General features: G+C 54.0%; 7 protein-coding genes across 7 annotated transcripts; 3 read left to right on the plus strand and 4 right to left on the minus strand.

Moving 5' to 3' along the window:
* Positions 1-814: 814 nt before the first annotated feature.
* Positions 815-2140, minus strand: J4E88_000803 (uncharacterized protein; the record flags this gene model as incomplete). The annotated part of the gene is made up of 3 exons (XM_049394477.1): positions 815-990; positions 1052-1898; positions 1988-2140. 3 exons carry the CDS (start codon positions 2138-2140, stop codon positions 815-817), a joined length of 1176 nt encoding a protein of 391 aa, XP_049260306.1.
* Positions 2141-3419: 1279 nt separating this feature from the next.
* On the minus strand, positions 3420-5436 carry J4E88_000804 (uncharacterized protein; the record flags this gene model as incomplete). The annotated part of the gene is made up of 3 exons (XM_049394478.1): positions 3420-4355; positions 4403-5244; positions 5292-5436. 3 exons carry the CDS (start codon positions 5434-5436, stop codon positions 3420-3422), a joined length of 1923 nt encoding a protein of 640 aa, XP_049260307.1.
* Positions 5437-5855: 419 nt separating this feature from the next.
* Positions 5856-6721, plus strand: J4E88_000805 (uncharacterized protein; the record flags this gene model as incomplete). Its single annotated transcript, XM_049394479.1, has 2 exons — positions 5856-6152; positions 6203-6721. 2 exons carry the CDS (start codon positions 5856-5858, stop codon positions 6719-6721), a joined length of 816 nt encoding a protein of 271 aa, XP_049260308.1.
* Positions 6722-7106: 385 nt separating this feature from the next.
* On the plus strand, positions 7107-8140 carry J4E88_000806 (uncharacterized protein; the record flags this gene model as incomplete). Its single annotated transcript, XM_049394480.1, has 2 exons — positions 7107-7360; positions 7408-8140. 2 exons carry the CDS (start codon positions 7107-7109, stop codon positions 8138-8140), a joined length of 987 nt encoding a protein of 328 aa, XP_049260309.1.
* Positions 8141-8245: 105 nt separating this feature from the next.
* On the minus strand, positions 8246-9442 carry J4E88_000807 (uncharacterized protein; the record flags this gene model as incomplete). The annotated part of the gene is made up of 1 exon (XM_049394481.1): positions 8246-9442. The coding sequence occupies one exon, from the start codon at positions 9440-9442 to the stop codon at positions 8246-8248; it is 1197 nt and encodes a 398-aa protein (XP_049260310.1).
* A 413-nt stretch (positions 9443-9855) lies between these two features.
* J4E88_000808 (uncharacterized protein) lies at positions 9856-10677 on the plus strand (the record flags this gene model as incomplete). Its single annotated transcript, XM_049394482.1, has 1 exon — positions 9856-10677. One exon carries the CDS (start codon positions 9856-9858, stop codon positions 10675-10677), a length of 822 nt encoding a protein of 273 aa, XP_049260311.1.
* A 359-nt stretch (positions 10678-11036) lies between these two features.
* On the minus strand, positions 11037-12181 carry J4E88_000809 (uncharacterized protein; the record flags this gene model as incomplete). Its single annotated transcript, XM_049394483.1, has 2 exons — positions 11037-11593; positions 11683-12181. 2 exons carry the CDS (start codon positions 12179-12181, stop codon positions 11037-11039), a joined length of 1056 nt encoding a protein of 351 aa, XP_049260312.1.
* Between the last annotated feature and the right edge of the window lie 139 nt (positions 12182-12320).

Consider the following 12320-nt stretch of genomic DNA (forward strand, 5'->3'; position numbering starts at 1 on the left):
GAAGCCTGTGAACTATATACATGATTATCTTCTTGGTGACTACTACATTGTGACCCAACTTTCCATTGAGCAAAAGCTGTTAACGTGATGGCTCAACAGCATTTACGTCCACACATAGATGATGTGCCAATCTGAAACACGCCTCCCCATCATCCATCACATCGTGCATCCACCCTTATCTCGCACCAAACACCGCATATCTCTCGCATTATCTCCCTTCCCTGACTCGTTCGTCACATCTCTCTCCACATACCTAGCCCATACTTATGCAATGCATGTACCAAGACTGTTCCTAAAGCATCCAATCCTCTTGACCCGGATGTGAGGTTCCGATGTACCGCCCCGCCTTTAATGCAGGCAGTGCGAGGCGAGAGGCGAGGCGAGGAGAGTCTGAGAGCCTTGCTTAAGATGTGCTGGTGCTGGTGCTGGGCCGGTGGGTAAGCTTGGTGGGTACTCAGTAATGTGCAGTGGATAGGTGGATAGAGCGGAAAGTGGAGATGCTTGGGGGATCAGGCCACCAAGGTCGTGCTGGTGGTCGGTGTCTGCACTGTCTGCTGTACGGTAGATGTGAGAGGGGTTGTGATGTTGGGCAAAGTATACAATGTATGTACTGTTGTTGCCTTGGGATCTTGGGTGTTGGGTAGATGTGAAATCATGATGATATATGTATTTATGTATGTATGTACATATCTACAATGTGTCCGCGTAGCGTCACTCCCCAAGACCAGATTGCTGGTAGTATGTGCAACTCCGATGATGCTGTGTCCCTGAACGCCCGTGCTAGTAATGCTTATCCGTACCCAAATCCCATATGCTACATGAAAATCGAAAGCGCAACAAGCGCTCCAACCAGCGCGAAGAAGGACGTCGAAGTCGAGGACCTCGCAGCAGCAGCGCCCTCCTGATCTTGAGGTTGTCCGGCACCCGCTGTATTCGAGCTCGCTCCTCCAGTCCCAGTTGCTGTCCTCGATGCCGAAGGAGATATGGTACCTATCAATTTCAAGTCAGTCAATGTTACTTCGATGTTACTTCGAAAAAGGTCCAAACATACCAGTAGAACTCTCACTCTCAGCAATAACATCCTGCTCCTGTCCCAACACACCCAATCCCACTCTACTGCCCTCGAAATCAAATACACTGTACACGTTCTTGAGAAAGACATCGCCCACCAACCACTGATTATCGCCAAATGTCTTCCTGCCTACAATATTGCTCCTGCACAGCTCCGACCCGTCATCTTTAGCCCCCACCCAATCCGCAAAGGAAATGTTGTATACACGATCGTTGAAGGAGAATTGTATGGCAGCGCTCGTATCGCAGGGCACGAAGAACGTCTCGCCATCCTGTTCGAAGCCCTGAACTTGGGAATGTAGAGCCAGCGCATCTGGTTCAGGGATGAGGATGAAGGATGTGCCTGTGTCCATGATCGCCGTTCGGTCGACTCCAGTGGGAAGGTTAGCAGACTTTCCGTCTACACCAGCATCTTGCAACGGTATCTCCCAGAACCCTGACTCGTTGTCTACGCAATCGATATAGTTCAACTCGCCGGTAAACCTTTCTTTGTTCACTTCTCCCAAGTTCAGTTCACCGTCCATCTTCCCATCCTCGCCCCGACTCAAATGTATACCGTACATCTTTGCGCCGATGAGGTCCTGGCTGGAAAGCAAGTCCATGATTTGTGGTGCAGCGATTTCATCGTCGCCTGTGCCTTGGACGCCGCGGCCGATGCCGAGTATGCCGTCCATGGGGTATGCGCGGAACTCGTCGGATACGTTCGTTGCGAGGCCGAAAGTGAGGGTAGGAGAGAGGGAGGGGCCGAGGTGGAGGACGTCAGTTGCGAGATGGCCGGAGGAGGAACCTGTGCCGTAGGTTACGCTGAAGTGGGTTGTTGCGTCGGTCTGGGTGTTGTGTTAGTACTTGTCTTCATGTCTAATCTGACGAAAGAGTTCCAGGTGGAAGAGAGATAAAGATAGGAAGCACAACGTACTTTCAGCGTACTCGAATCCGCCGTCCCGAAAGTCGCATGCGTCTTACACGCTTCGCTTTCGCACTCCTCGCTCATAACCCAGGTATTGCTCGCCGCTGAATCGAGCAGCAGATGGTATTCATCCGTGCTGTCGCCGAACGTTACCGCGACCATGTAGCTGAGATCACTGCCATCTTGGTCTATGGCTACGCTGTTTTCTTGGCTGGGGTTGTTCGAATTGACGATGTTGTAGACGTTTTGGCGGGAGCGTAATGAGGGTGTGCGTATGCGACGGAGCGGGAGCGTTATGGAGCGCGTGGTTCCTGCTTGAGGGGACGCTGGTTGTGGGGAGGTTCGATGCGAGCGGGTTGATGTGGAGGCTGTCTTGCCGGAGGTATAGTGGTAAGGGTAGAATGCTGTCGCTGTGGGTAGGATTGCTGCCGCTGAGAGCGCGAGCCAGGTTGGCAGGTAGGTGTGCATGGTGTTGTGACGTCGGTGTCTAGAGTCTGGGCTCTCCAGTCGTTTCGCCTTTCCAATTCCTTCGTAACGTCTTCTCGAGGATTCGTGGTATCAAAGTCGCTTTCCAGATTCCAAGTGCGATGTTGTCAACGCGTCCCGTTCGCCTTCAGCCGGCACGAATCCAATCCAATCCAATCGCAAGGAACGAATGTAAATAACAAGGCGCAGTAAACGTATACACAAGAAGAAGAAAAAATAACGAGTACGCAATACCCGCCTGAACGAATGGCACCTAGGTAGGACGTGCGGCTGAAAAGAAGGACAATGCGGGTATGATCATCCAAAAGGTACCAGTAAGTAAACAGTCCCTCAAGCTTTCCAAACGCCACAGAAAACCCAAGTTATCGTGAACAGAAAGAAGACGAAGAGAAACGTAGAGCAGTCGAGACGAAAGAGAGCACCAACGCCATCGCGCCATGCACCACGCAAGCCTCACCCAACATGACGTCCTTGGCTTCTCTCTCCTTCCCTATCACGATATGGATCCATCGGACGCGCAACCCGGCGAGTTGAGCTATGTGGGGCGCTAGCGCGCCCATCGTGTTTACCCCTGGAACCGACGTTCGTTTGAAACAGCGAGGTCATGTCTGACAGGACCAATGACAGCTGCATGATGTAGCAATCTGGATCGGTTGTCTGGCATCTGGCATCTTCCTCGTTGGGGGCGATGATGGGTTCAAGGCTTTGATTTGCTGGTTGGCAGAGCTGATGTAGACGATCTTAGGAAGGGGAGGTGGGCTTGGCGTAATGCGATGGGCGACGGGGAGGCCGATGGGGGACGGTCGGTTTGGGACTGTCGTAAACTGATTATGCGATGGTCTTGGACGATGGAGGAGTCTGGGTAGCACCGCGATTGACAGGACTTGCGAAGGTGTCTATGACTGGTTCATTCAAATGGTTCTACGAGATCTGGCTGCGAAAGTTTTGACATCTACTATTTCGCCCCCGCCTGAATCATCTCTGGTGCCTTCTTGACACCCACCACCTTCTTTGCCTCCATAATCTCCAGCCTGCTGAGACCCATACCGCTCAGGTATTCGTTGAAGCTGCCAAGGACCTTCTCAAGACCTTGTCTGAGACATTCTCTGGCTTCATCTACTTCAGGCACCTTCCTCCTCTGCGCTTCTGGCTTGCCATTCGTCTCCTTGTCACTCCAATGGATCGGAGCTGTGTCCATGTACTCATCGATCTTCTTCAGTGCGATAGTAAATATACGCACTATGCTCGGGATTCCTTGGTGAAAGCGTCCTAAGCTGTCTTCGGCAAGAGAAAATACCGCAAGATTTGCTAGTGCAGTCGCGGCATTGCAAACTTGAGAAAGTTGAGAGTAAGGTGCACCGAGAACGACAATGTTCGACGTCCGTTGGAAGGAATGTTGGAACAGTAAGCCGACCGGGGAAGAAACAAGCTTGTTGTAATAAGTCGTGAAGAACGACTCAGCTTCCCTGGCACCTTCTTGGGCCTTCTTCATTCCTTTGTTGATGGCCTCCCGACTATATGCTTGTTGTGCGTTCCCTGGAGCGCTATGCGACTTTGCAATACTGGCGGTTGCTGCTTCGACATGTTCCCACCTGGTATTTGGTTGTGGTGGCGCAGCAGCAATCGGCTTGTCGTCCTTCAGCGGTTGTGCAATACGAGGAACCAGATTGATAGGCCCGGTTGGCTTGTCTTGACCTGATGCGTCGCTGGGCTGGTAGGCTGGATCGAGACCAGCACTGACGCGCTCGATAAGCCACTTGAGCTGTCCCAGACACATATCCGTAACTTGCTGATGTGTCGGTGCCTTTTTACGATCCACCTCGCTGTAGATAGTCTTGCGCCGCTCGGGAAAGGCGTCGGTGATGAGGGCTAGCTCCCAGAAAGCAATGGCCTGAATTAGTTAGCAGTGAACGTAGTAATAGTATCACTTCGTCTTACCTTGACAGTATCCTTCTTCGACTTGAGTCCATTCAAAAGGGATCCATTAGGGTCGGTAGAGTCGTTCGTGATGGGCACATCGTTCTTCAAGGGCTCCTGTGCGAGGTACACATCGAAGGTCTTGTTGACAAACTCCCAGAGCACAACGAGAAGCGTTCCTTCTGTGACGAACATGAAGCACAGAGGCAGGAACGGGGCAAGTCCTGTGGGCGTAGAAGTCTTGGACAAGCTCCAGAGGTACCGACTGAAGCTGTAGTAGTAGCTCCAGATCAGGTTGCGGGTTCCGAGGTAGTAAAGACAGAAACCGGCAGCTGCAATGACCGAGGCCAAGAAGGTCGACTGTGTTGCAATGCCCTTGAGCGATCTCGTAAGGACATGCCTGGGCTTGGGGCCCCGTCGTGCTGGTGTGGAAGTGGTCGCGTCACCCCGCTCCTTCTTGGGCTTCATTGCCTGCAACTCAATCTTGTCGTAGTCCCTCCACAAATGTACTCCAGATTGTGCTGCTGATAGCAGGTAGAAGAGATAGCGCAGGTAGAGCGGCCTCTCGTTCAGCCGGAATCGCTCGTGCATGCGGCCGGCCTCGATGAAGTTGAGCCTGGCTTGGGTGCCCCGCGACCAGATATAAGTTTCGACAAACAGCATCGCGGAGAAAGCGTATGCGACAAGCGTGATCAGCGTCGCAGGACGGAAGAAGTATCTTGTGAACGTCTCGACTCGGGTCTCTGTTTGGCGGCGGCCAACATGCCACTGGGCGACGCGAAGGACGTAGATGGAAAGGGCGGAGAGGAAGATGAGCAGGGTCCGAATGCCAGTGAGGCCTAGAGGAAACCACAGCCACAGCACTGCTTCTGTTAGTAGGTGTGTCTGGATTTCATTCAGAGACTCTCACTGTTATCCCATTCTCCCATCCAACACGCGATCGCATAGCATAGCAACAGCGTGCACCGACTGGCCTTGTTGAATCTTCGGTGCAGAGCTGGCGTCAGGTAGTCTCTGTATGGGCGCACTTGCGTTCCCAGCGGTGCGAGCGCCATGTTTGCGACAGTTCGGACGGAGAGAGCGTATGAGTGAGTAACGGGCTATATCATAGCAAAGAAGCAGAAGGATGGCGTCGCGCCAAGAGTAATTCGAACGCGCTTGTGCGGCAGTCTGGTGTACTGCAGCAGTGAAAGCTGCCCGACTTTGTCAAACAAACATTGTTGATCGGCGCAGCTACCACTTGGTCGCCGACAGCTGCACGCTTACCTAAGGGATCCGCTTGTGCCTTGAGCCATGTGCCCTAGCCGCGGTCCTTCGTCATCGCCGCAGGAACCACCGAGCACCAACCTCCAGGTAGCCACGATTGGACTTGGGTACTAGGCTGCAACAACCCCACACACGATCGCATAGCTTCAGACATCGTCCAGACACTCTTGTAGAAGCTCTTCGAATACCGCTTCTCTTATCCGGCACCATGTCGTTCCAACGCTCCAGCGCCCTCGAATCGCAACCCACGACATGGCGAAGGGACGACGATCCGTCATACGCCGATGACCCAGAGTTCCGCGACTTCGCTGACAAGCTTTCCGACGACCTCTTCGCCCTGACCCGCAACGTCGCCCGCCTGTCGCAAGAGACGGGCAAGCTAGGGACCAAGCACGAGACCGCCCGTGTGCGCGAGCGCGTGAAGACCACCGTCGAAGAGACATCGGAGAAGTTCAAAGAGCTTGGAGAGGGATTAAAGAAGATCACCACCTGGCCTGATGTCGGGGTATGGATACCTTGTTCTTGAGATGGAAGCCGGTAGCTAACAGACCACAGCCCTCGCAGAAGTTCACGCAATCGAAGCTCCAACGCGAATTCAAAGCAACACTCACTGAGTTCCAACACCTCCAGAAGCAAGCGCTAGAGAAAGAGAAGCAGTCGGCACAGGCGGCACGCACAGCCCTGCAAGACGTATCATCGCCAAGCGAAGAGCGGGGAGGAGACTTTGGGCAACAACAAGAGCAGGAGCAGCTGCGCTTGGCAAACCAGGATGAGGTCGACTTCCAGGAATCGATGATCATCGAGCGTGAATCCGAGATCCGCAACATCGAGCAGTCGGTTGGGGAACTCAACGAGCTGTTCCGTGATGTTGCGCATATGGTGCATGAGCAGGGTGCTCAACTCGACATCATCGAGGAGAACGTCGAGGTCACGCATGACGCGTCGCGAGGTGCACATGTGAATCTAAAGCAGGCCAGCAACTACCAGAAGAGCGCGAGGAGTAAGGCGTGTATCCTGCTGCTCATCCTCGCCATTGTTTTGGTCATAATTATTCTTGCCGTCGTTCTGGATTAGATAATGCGTGGATTATCTCTGTAATGTTTGGTTTTGCTTGTTTTCAGCGTTGCATTGTACATTTGGGGGGATCTTATACCATGGTGCATTTCATTGCAAATTTCTGTCGTTTTCGAAATGTGTGTTTTGTCAACTATGTCTTTTGGCTCTCCATCGTATGCTTTGCAGTGGCTTTTGTGTTAAGTCAAGTCATATCTAATCAATGTTCGACATTTCCTCACTCTCTCGTGTGTCATTTCTGCGTTGGTCGCTCGCTCCTTCCTCCAGGCGCTTCCCAGGACCCGGCTCGGCTCACTGAGAAGGCGCGCTATAGAAACTTTCTCTCACCTCGTGTCATGCCACATCACTGACTGTCACTTTACGTCTCTGCTTCGACGCCGCTTGCATGTTCCCGAACGCTTCCAACGGCATTCGGGCTGCAGCTGCATCTTCGGATCCGCTGGACTTTACCGACAGTAGCGACATTGATGACATCGGCGTCCTGACACCCGAAGAGTTACGACAACTGTTAGCATTCACATCTTCACCGCCAGCGTTCTTATCTTCGCCACCACTCATGTCTCGTCACATCCCTGTACAGGCCGATCCCATGAGTGCCAGAACCTATTCCAAGCACAAGGTTGCCCCGCCACTGCACAGGTACATCTTCCCTATTGACATGCACGGCTTAGCTTACATACTGTCAGTGTTGCGGCACAAGGAGGCATACCAGTCCATGTCGTCGTCGAAGTTGGCCCCGAACGCAAGGCATACCATGTTCAGAAGGCATTCTTGACACACCACTCCGACTACTTCCGCAAGGCACTCAGTGGTACCTGGACGGAAGCCAAGGACGGAGTCGTAAGTCTGGACGACATTGAGCCAGGTGTCTTCAACCTATTCCTGGAGTGGATGTACACCCAACAGGTTCCCGTTAGTTGGGCCGACTACTCTCGGATCATGGACCGATCGACCACGCCCTTAGACATGTGCCAAATCAAGTTGTATGTGTTCGCCGACCGGTTTGCAGTGCCTGTATTACGGACAGCTATGAATCGGCAGATAGTCCAGGACTCTGACGCTGGTCCTCCAGTGGAGTTGGGCTACAAATCGATCATATACGCCTTTGAGAATCTTCCACCATCGGACCCACTCCTGGACCTCTTCGTGGACCGACATTACGTGGAATGGGCTGGGTACAAGAATTTGAGGGATCAACTACCGCATGATTTCTTACTACGTTTCTTTGAGAGGGTAGGTAGCGAGCGGGTCAAAGGCCATACCGTGAAGCCGGGCGTCTATCAATTGGACCTTTGGAGTTACCATGAGCATGCGACGGATGTGGAGAAGAGCTCTTGTTCTGGCAAGTCAAAGTTGCGCATCGGAAAACTTGCATTGGAGAGGCCACTCAGGAGCGAAGACTACAAAGGGGCTTGCTAAATTACGGGCGGCCAAACCTTCTTCTGCGTCGCTTCTGGCTGGAGAGTATCTGACATTCTGTACGGGTATCTACACAAAATTCTGCAATCAAGCTAGCCATACGCTTTATGCGCTGTTGATGGGTTCGCCCTTCTCATCAATCAAACTCTCTTCAGTCTTGACTGGACCTTCACCAACACCTGTCAAGATGACTCTGCTAACACCCTCCTCCAAGAATGTGATAGCGGGACCGGCGTCAAATTTGACCTTCTCGAGCGCGTCGGCGTTGGCCTGAACAGCCTGTCCTCTCTCACCTTGCCATCCGTCCTTCTCGTTCAGGATCTGCTTGAACAGACCGGCAACCTCCTTCTCGTTCTCCTCAAGGTAGTACACAACAGCATTTGGGCCTGCATCGAAAGTGTACGCAGCGATGATCTTACCCGCCGCAGCGTTGATGCTCTCGACGACCTTGATAGCCGCACGAGAAACGTCGTTGAGGTAGAAGATTGGAGGGAAAGTGTCGAGGCAAGTAGCGTGGAAAGAGTTGCTGTCCATCATGGTAAGCTTGCCAAAAGCCTCGAAGTCCTTGTCCTGGATCGCCTTCTGCATCTCCTTCATGCGCTTTGGGACCGTCTCTGTGGCTCTCGACTGGAAGAGGCTAGATGTAGCAACAGTGATTTGCATGCCACTGGTACTTGACACACCCTTCTTGGCTGCGCTAACAACCAGGATAACAGCGCGCATGTTGGGCCAGTGGCTCGCAGGCGCAACCTGGAAAGCAACACTATCACTGCCGTCCGAAGCGGAGCCTTGTTCCCAGCCTACATATCCACCGAAAAGCGAGCGGCACGCGGAGCCAGAGCCTTGCCTCGCGATACGGGAGAGGTCGGTTGGCGAAGACGGGAGCTCGTAGAGGTTTGCAATTGCGCGGACAAGAGCAGCGAAGCCGGCAGCCGAACTAGCCAGTCCAGCAGCGGTGGGGAAGTTGTTCTCAGATACGATGCGCAGAGGCAGGTCGGCGAGTTTAGCGAGGCTAGAGTCCTTCTCCTCAAGTTGCTTCCTCAGTGCCCTCAGCTCCCTGAAGCACGCTTGTGTCCTAGCACCAGAAACATCCTGCGATTGGCCGTTGAGGAGAAGAGTGTCTTCTTTCGGGTAGGCAGACGAGCACGACGCGGTGGTGTGGGTGCGGAGGTCGGACTGCGCGAGGGTGACGCTGAGGGAGGAGTTGGTGGGGAGGTTGAGCTTGGGGTCGCGCTTTCCCCAGTATTTGATAACCGCGATGTTGACCGGGGCGGTGGTGCTGGCACGGTGGATGTCGGACATTTTGACGTTTGCTATAGGAGAAGAAAGGGAGGAAAAGAAGCAAAACACTGAGGGTAGCGGTGAAAGTCAAGGGGGCTTGGTGGGGTTTAATGTTTATATGCAGGGTCTAGTTGGATGCGGTCTAGAAAGCGCGGATCCAGGACAGTGACTCGAGACAACGGAAATGTTTGCGCAATGACAGTTTAGACAGGCTCAATCTTGGAAATTGGCCGTCCACCACAGAGTATTCTCCGGTGGTAGAGAGACATGCACCTTGACGCTGTCCAAAGCGGTGGAGTGCGGTAGTTGAAAGCCAGCCAATCAGACGCACCTGATTCCCGCAAAGGCCCGTGCCCAACATTTCTCGATGGCTTCCGTCACCATCCCGAGTTTCTCGGAACCCGACAAAACCAACCTCACACATCTCGACCACCATGTCCTCGCAAGACGACCCAGCAGCCGCCTGCCCCGTCGACCACAAGACGCGCGAAGCATGGCTCGCCCAAGCCCGCGCCCAAAACGGCACCACACCACCAAATCCCCATAGCACACCCATCCCAACACCCGCAGCCGCCGCCGCGCCAGCACCCTCCCAATCCGCCGTCCAGCAATCCTGCGACTCCTCCACGCTCGACCAAAGCACCACCTCCCCACCCCCAAGCAGCACAAGCATCCTCTCGCAAATACGCCTCGGCACCGACCGCGAAGTAAGCACAATACCACGCGCGCTCCCCGACCAAATCGCAGCACAACCCGCACCCAATGCACGACCGGCAAACAACGAGCGCGACACGGGCTCAGACAAGAAAACCGGAAACTGGATCTACCCATCCGAGCAAATGTTCTTCGACGCCATGCGCCGCAAGTCGTACGACCCGTCCGCCCCAGACATGCGCACCATAGTGCCCATCCACAACGCCGTCAACGAACGCGCGTGGCACGAGATCAAGAGCTGGGAAAGCGGGCGCGGGAGCGAGAAATGCGGAGGACCTAAATTGGCGAGTTTCTCTGGGTTGAGCACGAGTTTGACGCCGCGGGCGCGGTGGAAGAGTCTGATGGGGTACCAGCCGCCGTTTGATCGGCATGATTGGGTCGTGGATCGGTGTGGGACGAAGGTTGAGTATGTGATTGACTTTTATGCGGGGAGGGATGAGGGCAAGGTGGGGAAGGCGTTGAATTTTTATTTGGATGTTAGGCCCAAGTTGAATAGTTGGGAGGGGGTTAAGATGAGGATAGCAAGGTTTTGGGGTTTTTAGGGACGAAAGATGGAGGAGAGATGTGGGTTGTAGGATAGATTTGTATATATGTATGATTAGTTGACTTGGATTGGGGTATAGACAGGATCTTGATGAGTATGGATAGATGTATATATGAACGCGAACGGGAATAGAGTAACTTCGCTCAAGAAGGGAATCCTGCGCCTGAACGCGCAGTCGACGCTACCGTACGCCTCTATGCGCCATGCGTCCATCTGAGAGTTAATTATATCCCCGGAACAACTCCCTCTAAGAACCTCTCCTCCCACCCTCCAACATCAAGATACGTACAGCCAAACGTACGACAAAGTTTATCCCTCGTCAAAAACAGAACGCGTTCATCCCAACCACCTCCTGACCTAGTAAACATCCACACCCAACTTCCTCAGCTTATTACAATTCTTCAACTCCATATTCCGCGCCTTGTTCATAGCCTCCTGATCAACACTAAACCACCCCTGCGCCTCTTCCATCGCCCTCCGCTGCCTAACCCTCTCATTCTGACACCGCGTATTCGTGATATGCACATATTGGTTCTCAGCTATATCATCCAGCTTGCGCCATTTCTTCGGCGTGTAATCATGCACTTCCTTGGGGTCGACGTAGTAATCTATCTTTATCCGCGTGGACACGCGCTTGAGTGTGTTGGGAGAGCGCGGTGTTTCGAAGACGAGGTTGGGGCTTGCGGAGGTGGAGGTTGAGCCGGAGAAGAGGGAGGAGAGGAGGGGGAGGACGAAGAGGAAGAGTAGGGGGAGCAGGTTGGCGAAGGCGGAGGAGAGGTTTTGTTGGCCTTCGCTGCCGGGGGGGACGGCGGTGCCGGGGCGTCTGCGGGGACGGCCGCCGCCGAATTGGTGCACGCGAACACCGGGGCCGCCGCCGAGGTTGAAGACGAATCCTGGGCCTGTGTCCATGCCGCCTGTGGTGTGTTAGTTTGTTGTCGTCTTCTTGTTGTGTAGTATAGACCGCGACCTCAAGACCGAGGTTTCTGGACAGAGGAACACGTACCAAAAGGCCCCCCAAACGCACCCCCAAAGAACTGTCTAAACAACTCTTCAGGCGTCATCTCCTCCTCAAACCCACCCCCTCTTCTCGCAAACCCATTCCCAAACGGACTCGCACCACCCCCTCCATTCGCACTCGCATGCGCCCTCGGATCAAACCGCGCATCTGGATCCCCGCCAAACTGATCGTACTTCTTCTTCTTATCCGGATCACTCAACACCTGGAACGCCTTGCTGACCAGCTTGAACGCATCGTCCGCACCGTCGTACCCGTTCTTGTCCGGATGCGTGAGCAGGGAGAGCTTGCGGTACGCTTTTTTGATGTCCGAGTCTGAACAGCTGGCTTTTACTTCTTCCAGGCCGAGGATCTTGTAGTAAGCGGTTGGCGCGCATGATTTGATGCGTATTACGGCGGCTTTTTGCTCGACCGTGAAGGCTCGGCCGGCGCTGCCGTCGTGGTGGTCTCGCGATTTGGCGTCCGAGCCGGAGGTTTTGCCCGACATTGTGTGGTGTGCGAGAGGTGGTTTATGGGGTATCGGTGTGTTGTGGTGGGAGATTGTGCTGCCGGGGCAGGCAGCGGTGGGGGTGGGAGGCCGATGCGCAAGTGTGGACGGCTGGTGATAATGCGGCGGTGATGGCGAT

The sequence above is a fragment of the Alternaria novae-zelandiae genome (assembly GCF_023758075.1).
Source record: "Alternaria novae-zelandiae strain BMP 2774 chromosome Unknown scaffold_1, whole genome shotgun sequence".
In the NCBI taxonomy this organism is placed as follows: Eukaryota; Fungi; Ascomycota; class Dothideomycetes; order Pleosporales; family Pleosporaceae; genus Alternaria; species Alternaria novae-zelandiae.